The 26847-nt window shown below is 44.4% G+C and overlaps 1 protein-coding gene across 1 annotated transcript in view; it reads right to left on the bottom strand.

The window, feature by feature from the left end:
• Positions 1 to 21836, bottom strand: part of cemip2 (cell migration inducing hyaluronidase 2) — a 49522-nt gene extending 27686 nt beyond the window's left edge. The window contains exons 1-6 of the mRNA XM_083645231.1: positions 21750 to 21836; positions 17922 to 18273; positions 16474 to 16614; positions 15198 to 15765; positions 4328 to 4497; positions 1459 to 1650 (exon numbers count right to left, since the gene is read on the bottom strand). Coding sequence (XP_083501357.1) covers positions 1459 to 1650; positions 4328 to 4497; positions 15198 to 15765; positions 16474 to 16614; positions 17922 to 18255 — 1405 coding nt within the window. The 5' untranslated portion in view covers positions 18256 to 18273; positions 21750 to 21836. The remainder of the gene's footprint in view (positions 1 to 1458; positions 1651 to 4327; positions 4498 to 15197; positions 15766 to 16473; positions 16615 to 17921; positions 18274 to 21749) is intronic.
• Positions 21837 to 26847: the final 5011 nt, after the last annotated feature.

Genomic DNA, 26847 nt, shown 5'->3' with positions numbered 1-26847 from the left:
TTGCTGTTAACTGCCCATTGCGTTGTTTTCTTTTTGTTGATGTCGTCTTTTTCCTCTTTGACTTGAGCATAGCGGGTGGACCCCTTGATTTGTATCAGTGATAAGAGGCAGCGCGCGCTCTCCCAGAGCGCCTGGCTGCTGGTTGCTGCAAGTTGTAAACAGGAGGTTTGACAGTTGACAGCTGAGAGGCCGGTTTCTGTCAGCTGACCAGAACAGAGCCGGCTTCTCTCAGGAGAGGGAATCTCCGAAACGAAAATTCTCTCTCTCTCTCTCTCTCTCTCTCTCTCTCTCTCTCTCTCTCTCTCTCTCTCTCTCTCTCTCTCTCTCTCTCTCTCTCTCTCTCTCTCTCTCTCTCGCTCGCTCTCTCTCTCTCTCTCTCTCTCTCTCTCTCTCTCTCTCTCTCTCTCTCTCTCTCTCTCAAAGGCCGGGCTCGTGCACGAGCGAGGGATGTTGCTTTCTCGCCGAGAAGAGCCTGATGACGCGAGGTTAAAAAATCTCCGAAACGAAAATCAAAATTGTAAATAAGAGTTATTTTTGATAAATTGAGCACACAGGGGTGATTTAAATACTTACTTTGACCGACTCAATTTTTTTCTCAAGTTCCAAAATTGTCATATTAACCCTTAACGGGGGTATAGAGCTCAAACTGCTCTCCTGATAACACTGATGAAACTATGGCGCATTGATATGAACGGTGAACAGACCATTTAGCTAGGTGTCCATTATCACTGTACAATATCACTTTTTAATGGACACCTTGCAGCCAATCAGAATCGAGTATTCACCCAGACCATGGTATAACAGAGTATTAGAGAATGAGGGGAACAGAAGAAGATGGGGGGGGGGGGGCAGTGTTTTCAAATCCGTACAAGCTGCTATCAAAACATGATAAGATAAACTGACAATCTCTGATGGGTTTTTGTTAATCTTAGATCACTGCAACAGATGAACATAACATATGATCCATCTGATCTCAGGATTAGCACCACTACATCAGCTAATCAAATCAATCAACTGTAGTGACAACTTGGTGTAAGATCTTGTCAGCTTGCTGGTTCCACCGGTACGACATCAGCTCCAAATGAACGTAAAATAATCTGTCTAAAAAAATCTGTGTAGGTTTGGATAAATTGATATTTACATTGATTGACATTACAGGCATTATAGGAACATTTTGAGCTATCAGTCCACATTTTAAACTCGTCACAATATTAAGTAAAAAGTCCAGACATTTCCCTGGTGTCCATCACGCTCCATTTCCCACATATCTTCCAGGCTCTCTCTCTTTTTTTTTTTTTTTTTGCTGGTGTACAGTGATAGCTCTCTGTCTAAAAATGGTAGTGGAGTCAAATTACAAGACACACAGACAAGCAGACAAAGACACGCACTCATATCCCCCCCCCCCCCCACACACACACACACACACACACACACACACACTCACACTCTCTCTCTCACCTTGTATCCTGACCTGCCTGCTAGTGCAGTGCGGGCAGGGCAGCAGGGTAAACTCCTCAGCCTGGTGCATGGAGTAGTCTGTACTGGCAACCACAATCTGGTCCCCGGGTTGCCAGGTCTGCTGCACCTCATCCTGCAGGTTCAGCACCACCTGGTCCACTGCGTCCACCTGGAAGCCTGAGATGGGGAAACCTGTGGGGAGCAAACCACAACAGCAGCTTTAGTCAATAGAAACATCTGGAGCGCAGTATAACACTAAACACAGCAAAATTGCTATTTCAAATAACTTCAAGAATTGAGGAAAACCTCTATCTTAAAAAAGGAAAGAAAATCCTCTCATCTTTTCACACCACAGTAGCAAAATTGTATCACATTGAGATTGAAAAACCTAATAGAAGAACAATAGAGTGATAAAATAGTTTTGGAGCTGCCACTCATGCTCCTATTATTCCCAGGTCCCAGCCTCCATCTAATCTACACAACCCTCAGACGAGGAGACAACACCATTAGATGATAGAGATTAGAACAAAAGATGAATAGTCATTTGTACGTATTTTGACACCACTGTGTATTGAAGGGTGAAGTGAATAGTAATAATTATTTCCACTGAATAGTAATTTGGATCCTGGCTGCTGTATGGCTCAGGCTCATTAACCATCCTATAATATCATAAGAATGATAAGTGTCCGTGTGCATGTGCGTGTGCGTGTGCGTGTGTGTGTGTGTGTGTGTGTGTGTGTGTGTGTGTGTGTGCGTCCGTGTGTGTGAGTGAGCAGAAGTTTGGCCGGCCGTGGCTATGCAGTTTTAAGTGAGATCAGGCTGAAACTTTCAGGGGGTGTAAACAGCACCCATGCGGGTGACCTGACGGAGCCGGATTTTTTAATTAGGTAATTGCCCTAATTACCTAATGATGTGATGTCATCACTCTCTCACATTCTCACTGCTCTCCCTCCCTTCTCCTGCTCTCTCCTCCGCTCATCCTATATTTCTATATTTTCTATATTTCTTTATCAATTGTTCAATGTGTTATCATTATTCTGTCATTTGCTACTGTTGTGTCAGCTAGAATTAGCTAGACATATTTTCTGTGAAGCCCTCTGGGACATGCTTGTGAATTAGGGCTATACAAATAAACTTGACTTGATGTAGTAAGGATGTCATCCTTCCTGGCTGAGGCTATAAGTTCAGTGATGATGTCATCAGTAATGATGTCATCAGTGATGTCATAGAGCAGGCAAGGCTGTGAGGCAGCGAGCCCGCACAGCAGGAGAGCCTAGGAATCGAGCGCGTAATAGCATGCGAGATTGCTAGTTTAGTTTAGTTTTGCAATTATTTGTACTGTTCAGTTGTAGACGATCTAAACCTCAACCCTCTCTACCTATCACCCAAAACATTAGGGTAATGTGAGAAAATAATCTAACGGGAAAAAATATTAATTCATTTATTTTTGATGAATCTCCTCCGTTCTCAAAATTTGTCATATTACATTTTGCTCTGTTCAAGCAACTAAACATATTATCAATCTTCGATATAAACGTATATCAGACTACTGTTTTTATGTACAAATGTATGCACCAAGAATTATTTTTACCTACTGTTTTTTATAATTTCTTTGTACTGAACTCTAATGTCCACTCATATCCAACCAGACAATCACATAACATTCACCTTCCATTTTCCCGCACAAATTTAGGTCAATTTAACATTAGATATAGAGGTCCATCCTTATGGAATTCCACCCCCCCTTCAATCAGAACCTGTCAATCATTGCCTATTCTTAAATCTAGAATGAAAAAAACCCTGTTAAATCAATAACATCTCTTATCTGCATACATGTTTTTATCTCTTCTTCTTTACTTTCTTTTCTTTCTTTTTGTTCGTTAAATTTTAATTTTATTTCATACTTACTGATTTTATTTCTACTTCTGTTATACAAGTAGAGGCCTCGTATAGGCCCTTGCGGGTCTCCTGCCTCCACTTTGCACATTTATTGTCGTGTTGATAACTATCAGTATTTTTTTGTTTTGTATGTTTGAATATGTGCTAAATAAACAATAAACAATAAACAATGTTTTACAATGAAATGATGTCGCTGTCAAAATGTGTTTCACAAGGTGTGGGCATAGTTGCAATAAATAACGGAAAACGAATCATCTGACAGGATGTGCTAATACCTCACCCAAACCGCGCGCGTGCGCACACGCACACACACAGTGACACACAGTCACACACACACCTTAACCTCTGGTATTTCTCATAACGACATGTTGACAAAAGCAGTGTCGCTCACACATGCTCAGGAATGTCTTTCATGTTCAGATGATTCATCTGTAAACCAACTGGCAAACCTCCCTCCTCACCCTCTCACCTCTCCTCACCCTCTCATCTCTCCTCACCCTCTCACCTCTCCTCACTGTCTCACCTCTGGTTTCTTCTCTCAAACCTTTCACCCTTCCACCTGCTTCAGAAAGCTGTCCACTTGGCTTGAGTACCAGCTGCTATGCTGTTAAAAGCCTGTTGTCAACAAGCTGTCGACGAGTTGTCAACGAGCTAGTAACACATTCAACAATAGACCGAAGAAAATAGTGCTCAGTGACAAAAGCCACATTATGCTCACTATATCATTCTCATATGCTGACAACGAACGATGAATCATACATTATCTGAATGGCAAACTAGTTTTGAGCTGATTCCACCATGAGCTGGTTTTAGGGTGCAACATTTTTTGTTCACCGACCAAATGGCCACTCAATAGATTACCATTGTTTTTTTTGCGCTGGTGAGTGAAGCCAATCTACCAGCGCCACTTGCATACAGTATTTTACCAGCATTTGTCGGGTGCTAATTCTTGACCCTGGCTGGTTCTCACCGTTCCTCCATTCGCTGTATGCTGTGACGGAGAAACCCACTCCGTTCACGGTGGTGAAGTTCTGTCTGGCCAGAGCTTTGCCTCCCGTGTCGTGGTTCTCATGTTCCCGGACGTCCTCCGAACACGAAGCGTTACCACCGCCTATCACCGCCACCAGAGCCCACGCCTGCCTGCAGAGAGAGAGAGAGAGAGAGGAGCGTTACCACCACCTAACACCAACACCAGAGCCCACGCCTGCCTGCAAAGAGAGAGGAGCGTTACCACCGCCTAACACCAACACCAGAGCCCACGCCTGCCTGCAAAGAGAGAGAGAGGAGCGTTACAACCGCCTAACACCAACACCAGAGCCCACGCCTGCCTGCAGAGAGAGAGAGAGGAGCGTTACAACCACCTAACACCAACACCAGAGCCCACGCCTGCCTGCAGAGAGAGAGAGAGGAGCGTTACAACCACCTAACACCAACACCAGAGCCCACGCCTGCCTGCAGAGAGAGAGAGAGAGAGGAGCGTTACAACCACCTAACACCAACACCAGAGCCCACGCCTGCCTGCAGAGAGAGAGAGAGGAGCGTTACAACCACCTAACACCAACACCAGAGCCCACGCCTGCCTGCAGAGAGAGAGAGAGAGAGGAGCGTTACAACCACCTAACACCAACACCAGAGCCCACGCCTGCCTGCAGAGAGAGAGAGAGAGGAGCGTTACCACCACCTAACCTAACACCAACACCAGAGCCCACGCCTGCCTGCAGAGAGAGAGAGAGGAGCGTTACCACCGCCTAACACCAACACCAGAGCCCACGCCTGCCTGCAGAGAGAGAGAGAGAGAGGAGCGTTACAACCACCTAACACCAACACCAGAGCCCACGCCTGCCTGCAGAGAGAGAGAGAGAGAGGAGCGTTACCACCACCTAACCTAACACCAACACCAGAGCCCACGCCTGCCTGCAGAGAGAGAGAGAGGAGCGTTACCACCGCCTAACACCAACACCAGAGCCCACGCCTGCCTGCAGAGAGAGAGAGAGAGAGGAGCGTTACAACCACCTAACACCAACACCAGAGCCCACGCCTGCCTGCAGAGAGAGAGAGAGAGGAGCGTTACCACCACCTAACACCAACACCAGAGCCCACGCCTGCCTGCAGAGAGAGAGAGAGGAGCGTTACCACCGCCTAACACCAACACCAGAGCCCACGCCTGCCTGCAGAGAGAGAGAGGAGGGATGGATGGGAGAGAGAGAAAGGTGAAGTTAGAAAGAGGTAGAAGGGAGAGGGAGGGAGTGATTTTCAAGTTACATTCAAAGAGCATTAGCCTAGCCTCGCTTTCCAAAACCTTTCTCTTGATGACTGAGATGGCCTTGAAGTGCAGCAATAAAGCAGAATCAACATCAACACATAGCTGAGCTGCTCCCACTGCCAACTCTCTGTCCACAGTCATCACACATACTGTGTGTGTGTGTGTGTGTGTGTGTGTGTGTGTGTGTGTGTGTGTGTGTGTGTGTGTGTGTGTGTGTGCATGCTCGTGCGTGTTGAAAAGCGTTGACTCATGCATTGTAGGGGTGGGGGAAAAAATCGATTCACCTAAGTATCGCGATTTTTAATGTCACGATTTTTTGGATCGATCTTTTATTCCAGAATCGATAATCGCAAATTAAAAAAAAAAAAAAAAAAAAAAAATTTTTTTTTTTTTTTTTTTGGGTGCTTGCAGTCAGGCCACTCACTGAACAGCAGGCCAGGCGCCGCCTACTGGTTTACTAGTGGTTTTATTACTTTATTAGTTAGTCTGAAGTAATAATTACACTTCAGGGTTAAAGTGGGTGCATCTCATTGTAAAATTGGACCCAAATCTGGCTTCAAACGGCCCAAATTTCACGCGCGTTGGCCCATATCGGCCTGGCCTGCTTGGTATCTAATGCCCGGCCTGAATTATGATCCCAGTCCGCCCCTGTTTTTAACTATATCGCCCAGCCCTACTCATGATATATAATATACAGTCTCTAGTGTATGATTCAACTTTTCCCATGTTCTAATCTAGTGTAAAAAAGCAAACAAACTGAAAAAATAAAAGAAAAAAATAAACAAAAATCGCAATAAATCGTAATATCGAATCGCAATAATCGTAGAATCGCAATAATCGTGAATCGCAATATATATCGAATCGGCACCAAAGTATCGTGATAGTATCGAATCGGGAGATAAGTGAATCGGCACAGCCCTAATGCATTGGGCTCACCTTCAACTACACACGCAAGTGCACGCACACGCGCATGCGCACGTGCGCACACACACACACACACACACACACAGACACAGACACAGACACAGACACAGACACACACACACACACACACACACACACACACACACACACACACACACACACACACACACACACACACACACACAAATAGCCAAGACTTAATCCTTTTACAGGCTCGCTGAGCAGTTACTGTGGCTACTGCATCATTTTGTATAGCCATGGTATTGCTAACAACACAACTGTGGTGGTGCTTTTAAGGGCACTTTTATGACAGTAGGACTACAACAGTGTCATGCCAGTATAGCAGTATGTTGCTGCTCGATGAATAAGAAGATAACTCTACCATTTTATCAACAAACATCGCCCATGATTGATGTTAGTCAATCCAATATGACCAATATCATGTTAATGTGAAATTGACAGTAACTAGCTGCATTAGCTAGAGGTGGAGCAGCTGTTAGCAGACTGGTCCCAAGCAGGAAGCTGAGAGTGAAAATAAAACAGGACATTCGTCTCATTCTTATGTAATATCTTACAGATGGGACAGTTACCATGTGACCTAGATTGAACTAGAAAAGTGCAGTCAATAGAGCGCAGATCTCTGCCAGGCTCCACTACGTCTAACCATAACCTAACCTAAACCTAAACTCAACTACGAAGGGCTCCACTACGCCTAACCATAACCTAACCTAAACCTAAACTCAACTACGAAGGGCACTGATACGCCTAACCATAACCTAACCTAAACTCAACTACGAAGGGCACCGCTGCAGGAAACACCATCTGAAGAGGGAACCGACTTGGACACAACACCTATTAACACTGGCTCCATGACAGTCAAAACATACATCAAGTTAGTGTTGGCAGGTTCTTTTGTTGACATTAATGACAGAGGTTTGTATTCATTCACTCAGCGCGCGGCCATCATTCAGAGCGAGATCTGCTGCAGGATTGAGGAATTTTTCCATTTCCGTTTATTTATTTATTTATTTGCACTTTTTTTTTGAACAAACAGACAAAATGAAAACAAAATGAAAACAACACAACAATGTGCAGGTAGAGAGAGACACGAAACCCTATCTGGGCTTATACTTGGTCTCTACCTCAGAAAACCAATAATAACAATAATTTGTATACAAAGTATGCAATATAACAGAAACAAGAGAGAGGAAACAAAAGAACAACAAAGAACAAAAATAAGAAGAAAACACAACAGCAATCGACATTAAAAAGGCGATGTGAGGTCTTGTACGTGTGATGTATGTGTGAGTCATCAGAGAGTTTCATTGAGGATGTGTAAGCTACACGCCACCAGTGAGGCCACACACACACACACACACACACACACACACACACACACACACACACACACACACACACACACACACACACACACACACACACACACACACACACACACACACAGGGTCTGTGAAGTATCTAAAAAGGAGATTAAACTCTTTGCGAGTGTAATGGCCTGAAGCGAGAGTGTGGAAGAGGAAATGGCTGTGAAGAGATGAGAGGATGAGAGAAGCTGGGTGGTGAGAGAGCAGCGGGGGATTGGTTAACAGGGTGAATGGCATAAAACAATGGAAGTGACAGAGAGAGATAGAAAACTGAAGAAAGGAAGTCAAGTCATTGTTAAATTGCGGACAGAGGTTTTCATGAGGGATGCTCTTATGGCTCCGCGGCATTTTTTTTAACCACAAATAAAACATTAGAATACGACTTTTTACTTCCTTCATTTTGTTGCATGCCTTCCCTTTAGGGCTGCACAATATATCATTTCAGCATCGCCATCACATTGTGTGCATGCTGCGCAATAGTCACATCGCAGGGCGATGTCAGTAATGTCCGTTTTTTCCAATATCGTGCAGCCCTACTTCCCTTAGTCCCTTCTCTTTCCATTAAAGTCTATCTTATGAAGCAGGAATGTCAAAATCCCCACTACAAATTAATTAGATTAGAATGATTAAATGAGAGGGAGACACTGAAATCATGTCTGCAGTGGAGCTGGAGGGTGTGGATGGCGAAAGGGACTGGGTGTGAGTTTGAGGGCGTATAAAGCACTGCAACTCGCTGACTTGGACGTTTCAAAATGTCACACCATAAGCTTCTGAAGCATGACATCTCGCAGCCATATCTGCTAGCATCAGCTGAACAACTCCAAAACAACCTCAAACTAAGCCGTCTTGCTATTCCTGGATATGATAACATCTTGAAACCACTGTCCAAACTTCTGACGTTAACACTTCTTATCAACACTAACTCTCCCCGACAAATGACCTTCTCACAGCATTTAGCCTTTCAGAAACCTTCACTTTGTGTTACAATACACACATCAGCCTCATATAGTTGGACTGAGAGGATTTTGGCCACTACACAATTGGGACTTTCTGCAATGCATACCATCTCAATGAGCCATTATTTGATTCCTGGTAAATAATGATTATGGGCCACCACAGGCTAGAGGAATGTTTTTTTTTTAAATCTCTGGCCTCATATTTGGCAATCACTTTCAGCACAAGCCTCACATCTCTACTGAGGGAGAGCTTGGCCGGTTTGATGCAAAGCGTGCCAGAGGTAGCTTCCTTCACACTAGCCTCTCCAGCACGATGATAGATCTATTCTGTAGTCAAGCCAGGAGCTCCTGGCGTCCGGGTAGTGCAGTGGTAGATTCCCTGCCTACCAACACTGCAGGTTCGCGCCCCCGTGTTACCTCCGTCTTGGTCGGGCGTCCATACAGGCACGATTGGCTGTGTCTGCGGGTGAGAAGCCGGTTTAAGGGTATGTGTCTTGGTCGCTGCGCTAGCGCCTCCTCTGGTTGGTCGGGCCACCTATTCGGGGCAGAGGGGAACAGGTGGGAATAGCGTGATCCTCCCACGTGCTATGCCCTGCCGGTGAAGCGCCCCTCTGTCACGTGAAAAGAAGCGGCTGGCGACTGCACATGTATCGGAGGAAGCAGGTGCTAGTCTACGGCTCTCCCCAGATCGGCAGTACCATTGGGGAGAAAAAATGGGGGGGGGCAGCAGCTCCTGCCACAGTTGTACACAGCACAGCAGTGGCAAAACACAAGCTCAACCCCCTTGGAGGAGCTCTCCCTGGAAATCATTATTTTCCACATTTGTTTTCCTAAGTGAATGTGGACCAGGTATTATCTACCATCACCGCCAGAATGACCTAAGATTCTGAATCTTTAGAGATCCCCTGGAACTGGTTGTAGAAATGAGTAATGCCACTCATTTCCAATATGTCACTGCGTTTATATCTGCCCATAACTAAGCAGTCCTGCCGGCACGATCACAGCCCCAAACACATTTTCATGTAGATGAAAGAGGCCATGTGCCAGAGGCCATGTGCCAGGTGACGAGGCACCCCGCCGACACGCAAACAGGGTCCATCTGGAGATCCACTCTGCCCTGTCATTACAGAGCCAGTGTGTGGCTCTCTGAGGGCTTTCCTGCTGGCGGAAATCAAGAAGACCTCTTTCTGTGTGTGTGTGTGTGTGTGTGTGTGTGTGTGTGTGTGTGTGTGTGTGTCAGAGTGTGTGTGTGCGTGCGTGTGTGTGTGCGTGTGCGTGTGTGTCTGTGTGTGTTATAAAACAGACATACAGTAGTTAAGCACAAAGCTTAGAGGCACACAGTGGAAGCAGGAGAGAGAGAGAGAGAGAACAAATACAATTGCTTATTTTCACTCTCTCTCCTTTTGGCACATGCCCAAATTGACGTGCATCAGCCTTTTAACGGCCTCATTGTTTGACCGGTAATGAAAACATGTGGAGGCCAGAGGTGAATTCACTACAGACTGGCAGAAAGCGTGTGTGTGTGTGTGAGACATGTGTGTGTGTGTGAGACGTGTGTGTGTGTGTGTGTGATAGATGAAAGATGAAAGACAGGAGGGTCAACAGGCACGAGACAGGAGCCAACACACCTTCTGATGTGTCTGCCACAGGAAGGAATGCTCGGAGCTACTGTTGTCAATCTATGAAGGTCGCTTGGTCTGTGCCAGTGTTGAGTGCGTGCGTCTTCATCCCTTGGTGTATTTGTTGGACATTACCGAGGGCCATTTTCAGGGGGGGTTTGTCCAACATGTTATGGGGTGACTGGGCATTGGTTCGAAATTCAAAGTAGGAAAAAAATGCTGGAAAAATAAGCTCCATCCATGATCGGTTGCCTAGTATACTCCAGCTGCATTCCCTGGTCTTCCTCCACTCCATTACACATCTACATTTCACCGTTACACTGACTCCTACATGTCATTATGCCTTTTCAGACGAACCTGACTCAGTCTAACACAGTGACTCGCACTCTGTCTCAGTCATAACCGCACGCGCATATGTGTATCCACTTAGCAGTTAGCACACCGATGACTAATAAGATGAAGGGATAAGAATAGTGTTTGAACACAGACAAGGCTCTGTCCTGTGATCCATTCAAACGGCCGTGCTCCGTCTGGACTGGATGGGAGTGGATCTGGGCTTGGCCTTGGCGCCCACCCCCGGAGGCGAAATGTGACACTGGAGAATCTGGCGTAGCACTTGGCTTTTCAGCCAACCAAGGAGCGAACCAGGCCAGGCTACAAATAACTCAAGACTGAAAAGCTGTTCTGAGAGTTTCCCTAAGAAGTAAGTAAGTGTGTGTGTTTGAGTGACAATGACAGACGGGAGATCTAATGTCATGTGGAACTATAATCCAATTTGCCCCTTAACTTTACGAGCAAAGAGCAAGTGGAACTCTGTGTGTGGATGAGGCTATACCCTCTCTGTCCAACAGCCAGGATTTGTCCTTTGAGGGCACACAAGTGAAGGACATTAAATCTCCTGAGTCGGCAAATTTCGCACACATCCAGGAAACTCTCTGACCATAACCCCCTTATCCTCCACGTGCTTCCTGTCCTGGCAGAACACGACAGCGGAAACACAGGGGAACCAGGGAGGGGAACCAGGGAGGGGAACGCATCGCAATGATTCAGGGGGATATCCAGGATGAAAAAGATGATGATGAAAGAGGAGTTTTTTCCAGGGAAGAATATGGAGCTGGAACGAGATGCTGGTGAAGGCACTGAGGGACAGGGTGTATCAGCCTGTCTGCCAGTCCAAGTGTTGAGACTTCAAAGACAAAAGGGACACACTTGAAGGGCTAAACAAAAGACTCATAAACCGTCATTATCACCCCTAGGAGACCAAGAGTAAACGAAACACTCCCAAAGACGTGCAGACATCGGACACTAGTATCCAACACAAACTCTCCAAGAACTGGCACAATCAGTGTGACACACACACACACACACACACACACACACACACACACACACACACACACACACACACACACACATGCCAAAACAGTGACGCACATATGGCAAAACCGTGACGCTCACAGATATAAATCAATCAAGACATTTTTTATGTGTATTTTCACGGAAGCTTTTGATTATGAAAGACCCTCATTGACATCCAAAGGCCTGTTATTATGATTTCTGTCCCATGCAGTCATTATTTAAACATAAACAACATTAAGTTGAAACATTATTGACATCATTTGTATTGAGTACATATGGTTTTCAGACTATGAAACTGTAGCCTACACGGGGCAAAGGAATGTCTTTTTATCATTTACATACTGTATATATTAGGGGTGGGGGAAAAAATCGATTCACCTAAGTATCGCGATTTTTAATGTCACGATTTTTTGGATCGATCTTTTATTCCAGAATCGATAATCGCAAATTAAAAAAAAAAAAAAAAAAAAATTTTTTGGGTGCTTGCAGTCAGGCCACTCACTGAACAGCAGGCCAGGCGCCGCCTACTGGTTTACTAGTGGTTTTATTACTTTATTAGTTAGTCTGAAGTAATAATTACACTTCAGGGTTAAAGTGGGTGCATCTCATTGTAAAATTGGACTTCAAACGGCCCAAATCTGGCTTCAAACGGCCCAAATTTCACGCGCGTTGGCCCATATCGGCCTGGCCTGCTTGGTATCTAATGCCCGGCCTGAATTATGATCCCAGTCCGCCCCTGTTTTTAACTATATCGCCCAGCCCTACTCATGATATATAATATACAGTCTCTAGTGTATGATTCAACTTTTCCCATGTTCTAATCTAGTGTAAAAAAGCAAACAAACTGAAAAAAGAAAAGAAAAAAATAAACAAAAATCGCAATAAATCGTAATATCGAATCGCAATAATCGTAGAATCGCAATACTTAAGAATCGCAATATAAATCGAATCGTGATAGTATCGAATCGGGAGATAAGTGAATCGCCACAGCCCTAGTATATATATATATACAAACATCTGTATGGCATCTCTTATAGCAGAGTAGCTGGAGCTATGGCGTGGCTTGGCCTGGTCTCTGCCCCGATGTGTCCAGCTGAGACTACAGTAGCTACTACTAGCCAACCTCTCCACACAGCCTCAGCTGCAAGTTAAACTCAGTGATTTCTATCATGTTTTCTGCTCGTAGAAGCAGAGGGAGATGTGCAGTGGATATAGAAGTGGCTCGCTTAAAAATCATAAATTCATAGTTTTCTCAAAATATACATGATTTTTGTTCATGTTCACCACATCACTGTAGAAGACACATTCACTGCTTAAGTTTAGGCTACAGTTTACCTCTCACTATCTGCCTTAATAAAGGTGTGTTTTGAAGAAAGACACTGACAGTAGTGTAGTGTAGTGGACGGCACGGTGGCTCAGTGGTTAACACTGTTGCCTCACAGCAAGAAGGTCCCGGGTTCGAACCCCGGTCCGTCCCAGGTCCTTTCTGTGTGGAGTTTGCATGTTCTCCCCGTGTCCGTGTGGGTTTTCTCCGGGTGCTCCGGTTTCCTCCCACCATCAAGAAAGACATGTATGTTAGGGGTAATACTCCTGTCGGTGCCCCTGACCAAGGTACTGGCAAAAGAGCTGGAGTTGGTCCCCGGGCGCTGCACAGTGGCTGCCCACTGCTCCTAGTTCTAGGAAGGTTCCTAGTAGAGGATGGGTCAAATGCAGAGGATGAATTTCCCCAAGGGGATAAATAAAGGATAACTTCAACTTCAACTACAATACATGCATTTCAAACAATATAATAGTTGTTAATTTCTGCAAAATGGCCACATCAGCATGTCTTGTTCTTCCAGCGGAATACACAGCATAGCCAAGAAAAGAGGCCACACTTCTTTGGTTTTGTAAGCAGGTCGGACACATCTGGACAGGTGGACATGTCTTGGGCAGCTGTTGACAGCAAGTGGTAGGTTGGACAGCAAGTGGAAGGCTTGCTGTCAACAGCAGCCTCACACACAGAAAAGAGTAGATGGACATGAAGGTTTAGCCTCCTGAGAGGTAGGCTGGTTATAGCCTCAGCCGCCTGGTGCAGGGTGCCTTGTTTTCTGCAGCCTGGATCTACTGAGGTATGATGGATGAGAAGGTGTTGGATGGGTGGAAGTTGAGTGCTTGATACACCGACATCCTCCACTCCAGCTTCAGGATGGCTGTTGCCTTGTTGTCTGCCACCTACCTGCATGGCTGGAGCCTCTGATTCCTGAAGGTGGTTTTCGGATCCATCATTAAGCAGGTGAATCAGGGTGTCTTCAGCAAGGGAGACGGACAGAGCCTCATCTGTACTAGAATTATTGTCGGGTCCAACAGAGGGGACAGTGGTGACATTTCCCCCTTCACAATATTGCTGGAAGGTGACTGACAGAGATTACCTCAATCTGTGTCCCTCAGTTGAATGTTTCCATCGTTTTACCAATTTCCTCCTCCTCCTGGCCAGAAAGGAACTGCAGCAATTCAGAATCAAGTTTTGTCAAGTTGGCCCATGTTGTGGGGACCAGTCATCATGAGTCTAGCGAGATCAGATGAAGTGTAGAGGTGTTGCTCACCAAATAGCCCTATGTCCTGTTCATCATTAACTATCCGGATTTGAGTGCTGCTCCCACTCATCAAGGCAGCCCCGGAGCAGAGCCACGGGGTGAGTGCCGGTGAGGCACCCATCCAGAGTGGTGGTTATTCTCAAAACATGATAGTAAGTGGCAACAAACTGATTGGTTAAGATAGGGTATTCTGAAAACTAGCTTAGTGCTAGTTTCAACATGCTGGCTTGTTTTGTCGGTGAAGCTGACCAATATAACTTAATATACCTTAATATAGCTTAAAGTATCAAATACAGTACATAAATTGTACATTCAAAATTTCCAATAAGTACAGTAGGCTAGGCTCATTGTAGTCTCATTGTACTCTCAGGGGAAGTGAATCTATAAGTGCGTGACATCCACATTGCATCCCCCCAGCTCTCTCTCTCTCTCAAGAGACTGAAACAGACTCTAAAGATACCCACAGTACTATGGAACTCTAATGGTGGTTACAATGTGACAGGACATCATTCATTTTCAATTGAAGCCAGATCAAGGTAGTGTAGGGTAGGGCTGTGCAATTAATCACATTTTAATCGCAATTACGATTTTGGCTTCCCACAATTATGAAAACAAGATAATCAAGATAAAACAATTATTTTGTATATATTATTTATTTTAGTTAGCCTATTTATTTATATATATATTTTTTTACTTTATTTTCATGTATTTCTTTGTTTTTCAGAATAATTATATATAAAGTTCATGTCTTTAATTACCTGTATTTGAGATCGTAGACATAGCTGCTGCCAAGCCTCTCTTCAATGGTCTTCTTGGTGTCCTCCAGAAGACTTTTGACAGCTGAGTCTCCCACAGCCAGAGTGACGATGCGGCCGGCCGGCAGCGTTCGGAGCAGCTGGGTGAGGCGTCGGCTGTCGTTGCGGGACTCGTGTGTGTCGTAGCGCTCGGTGAACAACACGGCAGCCGTGTCCTGATCCACCACACGGAGGTTGATGCCACGGCTGAAGTTACGCTGGAAGGCGTAACCCCCTGTGGCCAGACCGGAAGCCGGGACGCTTCGGGTAAGCAGAGACCAGGAAACTCTCTCGGTACCGTGGAGCTCCAGTGTCCCGCCACCCAGGACGCCGATGAATTTACGGCCCAGACCAGGGACTTCAGGGGCCGCCCTGTCGTCGGAGCGTCCCATGAGAGCGATGGAGGCACGAGAGCGGTAGCGGCATTTGGGCGAACCGATGTGCAGGGCTCCACCACCCTCTATCAGGATATGCCGTGTTCTCAAGGTTATGTTTTTGGAGCCGTCAATGTTGTCTGCAAAAACCACCTGACCTGAGAAAAGTCAGATGGAGGCAAACATGAGTTCAATCACCTGCATACTTTAGTATGTTACATACCATGACATCACTGATGATGTCATGTCATAGGCACTGATGATGTCATAGGCACTGATATTGTGGTTTTTGGTTACACTTGGGCAAATTTAATGTCTATGACATCATCAAAATTGTGCTGTGCATGCCAATAAAGCAGGCGAGGCCACACAGCGGCCGAGCTGCGTATGCGAGCTGCAGGGCCAGCTCGGCGAGGTGCAGGGCGGGCAAGGCCACGCAGCGGGTGATCGTAGGAATCGAGCGCGCATAGCTCGCGAGATGCCTAGTACAAGAAAACAACTATGTGTAGTGTACATTGACTTCCTTAAAAAAGAAGAAAAAAATACAGATCAGCACAGATCAACATTTTCTTTTCTTTTATATCAATAAAATGAGGAAAACTGTCCTTCTGTCTGTCTGCTGTCTGTCTCTATTTATCTCCCCAAAGGTTTGGCCAATCAATCTAAAACTGCACATGGGCCTTGAGCATTTGCATAGGCAGGGTCTGACCAAGCTGATTTTTCCATTTTCCTAAATTTAGTATGTTTACTTACCGACCGTATTAGCATGTTTGGCAATTCTGTGTGGAGTTGTGGGATCGTCTAGTCTATCCCCGGGTAACGACTCAAAGCGCTGCTTAACAAATCATACATCCTGATGCGTTTACCTCCTGACTGGATGGTTATGGAGTGCAAGGTAGCTGAGGCTTCCAATCGGAACAAGTCTCCCCTCCGGACGACAACGGCCTTCTCTGGTTGTTGGCCTGGGCTCCAGTTGCTCAGGGATGGGTTGTGGTCTGGACAATTCTCTGTGAACATAATCAAGCAGCAAGAAATCTGAGAAATCTATACAATCAATCAGACAGGGATATATACAGTATATATATATATATATATATATATATATATATATATATATATATATATATATATATATATATATATATATATTTACTTGGAGGGTAGCTGGAATGTTTGTGCAGCAGGCTGGGTGGCCTAGGGTAATTGTCCTGTATCCAAACGATCACAGGTTTGATCCCCACAAGAGCCAAAGTGTGTCCATCAACAGTCATGTGACCTGCTAAAGCGAAGTGTCAACACCTGCTCTGGGTAAAGCATCAGAAAGCGCTAAGCAAGAAAAACAAACCAGCAGGTTTCCTGCTTATAAATTCCTGTACGAGCCATATATTATCAGATTGCCAGTGAACCTAAACATCTGGCTATCTAAACATCTGGCTGTTAGCATGTCTATGTTTTCAATAGACTATCAAATGAAAACAATTAATAACTTTGCCAACTGAGAGAATTGCACCATTGTGGGGAAGTCACCTGTACCCAGTGTGAAGCTATACAAACAACCAGCTCTGGACTGGACAGTGGTCCAATCCAAATCAGGAAGAAAGACAGAGTTATCCATGCAGTATAAATGTCAGTGTTTCAGACTTCAGAACTGCAGCCATGAAAGTAAGTTAAGTTAAGTTAAGTTAAGTTATCCTTTATTTATCCCCTTGGGGAAATTCATCCTCTGCATTTGACCCATCCTCTACCTTCCTAGAACTAGGAGCAGTGGGCAGCCACTGTGCAGCGCCCGGGGACCAACTCCAGTTATTTTGCCAGTACCTTGGTCAGGGGCACTGACAGGAGTATTAACCCTAACATATATGTCTTTCTTTGATGGTGGGAGGAAACCGGAGCACCCGGAGAAAACCCACATGAACACGGGGAGAACATGCAAACTCCACACAGAAAGGACCTGGGACGGACCGGGTTTGAACCCGGGACCTTCTTGCTGTGAGGCAACAGTGTTAACCACTGAGCCACCAAGTAGGGCCCTGTGCAAATTGAGTTCTACTCAATGCTTACGGTTTCAATAAAACTAACGTTTTCTAAGCAGCAGTAGCAGCAGCAGCAGATAAACTGTATTCCTGCAACTGGGATTGAGCAACAACCTATTGTTGAACTCAGTCTTCTTTGGTTTTGCATTTGGAATCCATACAGCGCTGTGTTGTAACACAGAGGTTGGGCACTGGGACTTACACACTGATTAATTAAACAATCTTGAATATATTAAAAAAAAAAAGCACATGAATCTGGACCATCACTTCCTAACACTGACCATCCAACACGTCTCCGCCTGTGAGACTCAGGGTGAGGATGAGGGTGAGGAAGAAAGCGCCCATCGACACTCCGAAACAGATGAATGCGTTCTTTCTCTTGCGGAGGTTCTGAGCGCGCTCCCTGCGCTGGTTCTCCTCTGACAGGCTGAAAGTGGCTCGTCGCTCTGGGGGCGGGCCGTGGGGTTTTAACGGTGGAGGTGGAGGGGCTTTGTTAGGTGGCGGTGAGCGGACCGGAGCCACCCGCCCGGGGACGTATCCTGGAGAGCGCTGGTGCGTGCCGTTGGGCGGAGCCACAAAGACTGGGAAGCGGCTAGGGCCATCATTCGTCGGCATGGTATATCCGTCTGCTACCTGAGAGGGGGGAAAAAGAGGGGGGGGGGGGGCGTAAGTGGCCAGTAAACCATCTGAGAATGTGGATTAAAACAGTGATGCTCAAACTGGGATCCAGTAATAGACCTGCAACGATTAATAGATTAATCGATTAGGTGATTGACAGAAAATGTATGGCCAATTACTTTTATAATTGATTAATCATTTATTTTTGAGGGGAAAAAACATTCTCTGGTTCTAGCTTCTTAAATGTGAATATTTTCTGGTGTCTTTAGTCTTCTAAGACAGTAAACTGATTATCTTTGGGTTATGGACTGTTGGCCAGGACAAAAGAAGACATTTGAATTTGAGGACACCATCTTAGGCTTCGGTGAAAAAGTGATCGACATTTTCCACCATTTTGTGACATTCTATAAGACTAATTGATTAATCGATCATTAAAATAATCGTTAGTTGCAGCCCTATCCAGGAACCTACGGGGGTCCTTGAGAATGTCGCCTGGAGTCCTCAGGAAAATGTGGAATTTTGCTATTAGGAGCCAGAAAGATACACAAATTACTATTTCAATTAGACATTTAATCTGCACACAGTATTTACCATATCCAGCTTTGTAATATAAGTTATAACAATGTTTGTTAGATAGGATTCTGTGGGGACAAATCTTCACAAATGGCATGACGTGCATCTATCCGGGGGTTCTTACCAGCAAAACACTTTTGGATCACCTAGGTTCAAATAAAGCATTGACTTTTCTTGTGAAAGCAAAGAGTTAAGGAGAGTTTAGGAGAAGAGATAGAGGAGAAGAGATGGAAGTGGGTGAATGAAGTAGTAGATTTTGAGTTAAGAGAGCAGAAGAGATAGGAGTGGGTGAATGAAGTAGTAGATGTTAAAAAGGAGGACGACAGGACATAAAATGAGAGTTAAAGAAGCAGCTGGAGACGAAGGCAGAGAAAAGGGCTGATTCTGTGGAAACGGGTAATAAGCCAAAAGGCATCTCACTCATCGCCCCCCAGGTAAAGAGCCTGGCTGGGAGTCCGCCTGAGATTGACTATTAATCAATTTCTCCGAAGCGTTCAACAGGTCTTCTGGCTGCTTTGGCTGCGACGCGGTGACCTTGGCTGCTCTTCTTGTCCACAGTAATGAAGGGGGTCTTGAATAATGGATTGCAACATTCCCGAGACTATGTTAACACAGCGAAAACAGATGGCACCAATTACAGTAGGGAAGGAGAAGAGTGCTCTGGCCCCAGCCTGTCCCCACTCGACTTCACGCAAATGAAGGAAGTAGCACAATGCAGACGGTCACTGCAACCATGGACACACACACTCACGCACGTACGCGCACACACACACACACACACACAGACACACACACACACATGCACACACACACACACATGCACACACACACACACATGCACACACACACACACACACACAGGTCATATGGGCACACACCTGCACATACAGACACACAGGAGGAGAGGAAATGACATTGCAGAAAAAAAGCCTCCATGGCATTTTTACACCCACACACCACTCACCCTAACCTCCACTACAGGGCTTCATAACCAAACATTTGTCAGCAAGTCCAAGCTTCACCCCTTGGGTTTGAGGCATATGACTTGAGGAATGACCGAGCCTTTTTAAGAGGTCGTTAAAAATGAGATAACCACAACAACTGTCCGAAACAGGCTCATTCATACCACAGACACCCTTTAACTAACTCATTTCAGTCCTTAGATCATCCCTCTGAAACCAGTACAGTATTGGCCTGCGGCTGGCTGGGTGTATCAATACATCACATGTATGCACGCGCACACGCACGTGCACACACACACACACACACACACACACACACACACACACACACACACACACACACACACACACACACACACACACACACACACACACACACACACACAGACACACACACACACACACACACACTGACACACACACACACACACACACACAGTCGTGCCAAGCCAATTAGTCCCGTCATAATTTTACCCCAGAGCACAACAACAAACCTATTTTTTTTGACTTGACTTGATCTCATAAACAAAGCAATATAGGTCATCAAAGCCTCCACAAAAAGGGCTCAGTGATTCACGTAGGCTACGATATGGGCCCAACTGCCCCATTAGAGTGAGTCTCTCTGTCTGAACCTTTCTTGAAGTAAATCAGACATGCACGATACTTCATCTTCACCGAAGTCATGCATGCATTCACCAGCTAAGTTGCTCACAATCTCCTTTGGGGTTTCCCCAGCCTTGCAGCCTGTGCCCTGCATTAGACAAGGTCAGTGAATGAGAGCACCCCTCTGACATGGGCCTTTATAACCCTATCTCATACTACAGAGGACCAGCTTGTCCATCATAAATTCTGCACATTCCACGCCGTAAAAGGGCCATGCTACTGCTGGTCCTGACCTCTACTACTGTAACTGTAATGGAGCTGTGGCCTTAGTCACCTTAGGCTATTCATCGTCCGGAAATGACAATAATCACAAGACTCATCAGTGAGCACCTCATGGATATAATATCTCCTCCCCAGAGTGCCCAATGATTCACTATTCCCATATTGCCACTGGCTGTCTGACTTCAGAACTACTGAATACCAAACAGATGTAGGGGAAACACTTGAAATCAAACTGGGATAGGCCATCACACATTCCTCAGTTGAAGAATCATCACTTACTTTTTAAATCACCAGTGGCAGTGGACTTAGTGGACTGAATAGCAAGCCATGTGTTCCTAAAGTCAGAGCTAGTATAGCGGAAGCAATGTCAGGACAACAACACTCATACTACGGTGGTGCAACCAACCAATTACACCTACCACTTGCTAAATTCTACTGACAGCGTAGGCAGTACCAAATTTGTTGCAGATTATTTCACGACTAATGATGATGTATGGGCTTGTTTTGGCCACAGTGACTCCTCCACACACAGTCCACACCATGCACCCTCCCTACGATAAACTGTCACAGCATTGTAACTAATACAATTCAGATGGATACTATTCAGATAGGCTATAAGTTATAACAACAACAACACTTTAAAATATCGTGCAGGTACTGTCAGAAATATACTACAGGAGATGCTACACAGAAGATACGAATGCCATAACGTCTGATATTGGTCAATGAGTTTCACAGACACACTTCAGGAATATTAAAGTGATTTTCGTTCACGTTTAGGGTTGTGGGCTATCTGTCCACACTGACAGTTCACATGGTGTGTGTGCGGGACACGTAGCAAGACTTGACTGCAGCCAAAACTTTTGGACAGTTAACGTTAGCTTGAAGACAGAAAAAGCTCTGAAATGCATATTGTGTTTTCAATCCCGCATGCTTTAACGCCGCCCGGTGTGGGAGCGTCTTCAAAAGAACAAACAAGCCATGAATGCTCTATCTATCACCCCCCATGGTTGACAGACAGCCAAGCGGCGGCCAGGGAAACAACAATGTACCCGGTGGTCGTAGTCGTACCTTCGGTGAGACTGTCCAGCTCTTCTCCTCTGTCCATTCGCTCCGTGCCGAGCCGTGAAAACGTTGACTCGGCCAGTGCCGAGGCGAATGAATGCTTTCTGACCACAGCCGTCTGCTTTCCGTGTCCCTTTTATAGACTTTTTCTTCACATGGTGTTTTTTTCTGCTAGGGGCTGTCGTCCCTCGGTCAGCCCCTCGTCCCACACCGAGAGGAGAGGGAAGCAGGCGCGGCTTGTTGGACGAGAGGAAGTGATGCTGCGTTCAGGTACTGAACGTGGAATAGCGGGATTATCATGATCACGCGCCTACGAATGCCCCTGAGAAGTCGAGATATGACCATTTGGGGAGCAAATAGGGTCATATTATTTCTTCCTCCTCCTCCTCCTCTTCTTCTTTATGGTGTTATTATTATAGTGGTTATTATCATCATGGATGATGGATTATCATCATCATCATTATTACTATAGGCTACTGGGTAATTAAATTATGTTATTGTTATATTGACATTCTATGCATATACAGTAGCCTACATTAATGTTCACTGTTTGTTTAACTTTTGGTGTCCTGTCCTGTTTATTCTGCTGCTGCAACACAAAATGGTTGTGTCACTTGTTTAAATGTAAAACAGCCGCAAAAAAGATAAAAATAATAATACTGCTGTTCTGTTGCAGGATCTATTGTTTTTATTTCCGACAAAAAGTACCTGAATTCACTGAATTCACGACGTCCAAATCAGATGAAGGAGCTTACGAGGAGCACTTGAAGGCAGCATGGAGGAGTGCAGGGTTCAGGGGTGGGGCTTCACTTGAGCCACACTGCCGCCTGCTGTTGTGAGAGGAGAGGGTCCAGTCTACCATCCTCCCTTTGGCAGGACAGGGGAGTCCGACAGACTTGTCCTGTAATTAATTACTAATTACTATGTTGAACTGGAAAAACGGAATCTTGATGTTGTCGACGTATTACGTATATTATTTTATAAGTTGAATTAAAAATGCATTATGTGACATGTTAAATTGTAGCATCCTTAATACAGAGTCTGCTGTGTGTCTGAGAAGAAACATAATCTCCTGTTCCTTTTCATCCCTTGTTTTCTTTGCAGTCACCCAGTAGATTTCCCCCTCCCTCTCTCCAATAACTTCTCAGCAGTCCCCCACTCCTTAAGACTCAGTTCTCAGTCGCTATCTGTTTCGCTCAACGTCTGGGAACCGAGACTACCCACTCCTCTCCTCATCCTGTATTTTTACTGCCACTGAAACCTAAGTGGCAGTGTTGACCTTTTGACCTAAAGCAGGTTCAAGTTAACATAGTTTTCTTATGTGTTAAGGGGAACGGTCTGTTTGCCCCTTTTGAATATTATGATTTGGGGAAAGCATTGCGTTTCAGGTGACACACTAAGCAGAAAATGGAACTGGGCACTATTATCTATAGCTCAAAATTAAAACATGGGGTAATGTGGGAATGCTGGTTGGTTCTGCTCAAGAAACACAAAGAAAAAACAACATATACATTACATACATTATGTATTTGAGCATATCCATTCAAGAGAGCATTTCCAATTTTGAAGTTATTTTCCGTAAACATTGTAACGTGTAGGAACTCTGTAGTTAAAAAATCTCTTGGTCCCGTGGCTCAGGAGGCATAGTCAAATAAGATGGATGTTGACTGTAAATGGCAAACTCATAGTTAGTCGAGCCTAATGCAAGCTTTACCAGGAAAACAATGCTCTGTTGTCCTGACGACTTGATCTCTCCCATCATTCTAAGAGTGAGTGCCCGTCACTGCTGGAGGGTGACTCTATCATTGCTAGAGGGGGTATTGTACGGTTTTATTGTCACCAAACAATCAAATGCAACAGCATGGCATGACTTATTGTGATGGTACAATGTGATCATGCAGAGCTGAAATAAAGAAGCTTTCTCTGCATCATTGTGATGTTTTACCATAATGAATGTGTTGCCTCTGCTCTCTCTGACAACTCCCCTCCCCCCAGTTAGGTGGAATTCCTATTAATGAATTGGGTGACCGCCTCCTTCCCTTTTCAAATATGAAAACTCTATTGCTTCACATTGTATAAAGCATTTCTCTATGATCCTTTCAAAGATGAGTCAATTCTACAGCTTACTGTGTGCCTCTAACATGATGGTTTATCTTTCAGTGAATGCCTGTCTACGTATGTATCAGGTAGAGCAGCTTTCCATGTCATGCTGCCATCTTGTCATGTCTAGGGAGAATTTCCCTCCAGTCAGAAATTAAATTGCTTCTCAAATACCATTTTTATTTTCTATATCCATTTTAGTATAACTATAATCAATATTGTTACCGATATTACATATAAGTTCTTTCTGTAATGAAATACGCTATAAAAATCAAATCAAATCATGGATGACATCAGTCAAGGTGACCGGATTGAAGTACAAAGGTCATCTAAAGAGCCAAAAACAACGCTCTGCCTTGGTCTAATAATTGTCATACCAACAGTTAATAGTATTAACTGATTACAGTTGAGAAATAATGACAAAAGCTTGTGAAAGAAAAAGCAAAGTAAACGTCCAGTATAAATATTATTTACAAAGTGAAAATTAAAGAAAGCATGACCTTGGTTTTAAGTACAGAAAAGTTGTGTTGAGTCCCCTAAAAATATTTGTTTTCTCCATCACAACAGACCATCACCTGACAACAATAACCAATCCTAACGGATCTTGCTCAATCTAAAAAACATCAAAACAACCAACCACCGGGCATCTTCAGTTCCTCTCAACCTATAGTAATCAGACCTGAAGGTTTACAATAGCACCCATGGGCCTATTGGCTAATTGACACTTACCAACATAAATTGACCTCTTTTTGAACACAGGCTCAGCCAATCCCAGGTATTAAAACCGCCTGGAAGAAGAGATTTTAAATGTAGTTCTGTGTTCATTAAATAGGCCAATAGCGTTAGAGAGACTAGCCATACGTGGCATGCAGTAGCACTTCGACATTTGCTTTTCAGGGCTGCGACAGCGCCTTAATGGAGTTTTCAATACAAGGAATGTGACTGGCTAATGCTTTGTGTCGCCTCACTCAGCATTAAAGAGCAAATCAACAGACAACAATGGATCCAGAATTACCATGCAGACTGTAGGATAACACAAAGTTACCATGCAGACTGTAGGATAACACAAAGTTACCATGCAAACTGTAGGATAACACCAAGTTACCATGCAAACTGTAGGATAACACAAAGTAAGTTACCATGCAGACTGTAGGATAACACAAAGTTACCATGCAGACTGTAGGATAACACAAAGTTACCATGCAGACTGTAGGATAACACAAAGTTACCATGCAGACTGTAGGAGAACACAAAGTTACCATGCAGACTGTAGGAGAACACAAAATTACCATGCAAACTGTAGGATAACACAAAGTAAGTTACCATGCAGACTGTAGGAGAACACAAAGTTAAGACAACAAAATACCACGCAGACTGGAGGATAACACAAAGTTACCATGCAGACTGTAGAATAACACAAAGGAACCACGCAGACTCTAGGATAACACAAAGTTACCATGCAGACTGTAGAATAACACAAAGTTACCATGCAGACTGTAGAATAACACAAAGTTACCATGCAGACTCTAGGATAACACAAAGTTACCATGCAGACTGTAGGATAACACAAAGTTACCATGCAGACTCTAGGATAACACAAAGTTACCATGCAGACTGTAGGATAACACAAAGTTACCATGCAGACTCTAGGATAACACAACGTTACCATGCAGACTGTAGGATAACACAAAGTTACCATGCAGACTCTAGGATAACACAAAGTTACCATGCAGACTGTAGGATAACACAAAGTTACCATGCAGACTCTAGGATAACACAACGTTACCATGCAGACTGTAGGATAACACAACGTTACCATGCAGACAGTAGAATAACAGTTACCATGCAGACTGTAGAATAAGTTACCACGCAGACTGTAGAATAAGTTACCATGCAGACTGTGGAATAAGTTACCATGCAGACTGTAGGATAACACAAAGTTACCATGCAGACTGTGTAGGATAACACAAAGTTACCATGCAGACAGTATGTAGGATAACACAAAGTTACCATGCAGACAGTATGTAGGATAACACAAAGTTACCATGCAGACAGTATGTAGGATAACACAAAGTTACCATGCAGACTGTATGTAGGATAACACAAAGTTACCATGCAGACTGTATGTAGGATAACACAAAGTTACCATGCAGACTGTATGTAGGATAACACAAAGTTACCATGCAGACTGTATGTAGGATAACACAAAGTTACCATGCAGACTGTAGGATAACACAAAGTTACCATGCAGACAGTATGTAGGATAACACCAAGTTACCATGCAGACAGTATGTAGGATAACACAAAGTTACCACGCAGACTGTAGAATAACACAAAGTTACCATGCAGACTAGGATAACACAAAGTTAAGACAACATAAATACCATGCAGACTGTAGGATAACACAAAGTTAAGACAACAAAATATATGTGCAAAAAAAAGGCTCCAGTTGTGTCTGTGGTGGAAGCCTTTAAGGCTGAGCTGATGCAAAACATTTCACCCAGTAAACGTGTTGCCTTGATTGGGGTCCATTCGCTTTCAGTCACAACGTGTTAAAGTAAAAGAAAGTGATCATACATTATTTTCTTTTTAGCTGTGGACATCCACTTCACTTCCTGAACTAAAACCAATCAACACCAACCATGTTGTTAATGAGGTTCACTGTGCAGTCCTCCTGAATGACATTAGTAGTGACATGAGTCTTGATCAGAGCACAGACAGTTACCTGCTGTTATAGTAGTTTAACTTTATCATGTAAAAAGACATATCTTGGAGATCCAATCCAGTTGCATAAGAGAGATCTATAGTAGTAAGTATTATACTGTATACTGTATATCTTAATGTCGTCACACCCAAATGACACAAAGTGACATTGTGTGTCAAAATTGGGCTTCATAATAGAGTTACTGTATCAAGGCTTCATAAAGTCAGATGCAAGTAGTGATGAACTTGAGGATTGGTCAGAGTTGGATGTTTTTTGTGTCGAAGTTTGTATTTCCGTGTA

Source organism: Poromitra crassiceps (genome assembly GCF_964638095.1).
Source record: "Poromitra crassiceps genome assembly, chromosome: 10".
Taxonomy (NCBI): Eukaryota; Metazoa; Chordata; class Actinopteri; order Beryciformes; family Melamphaidae; genus Poromitra; species Poromitra crassiceps.
Note: the sequence above shows the minus strand (reverse complement) of the source record. Positions and strands in the feature narration are given on the sequence as shown.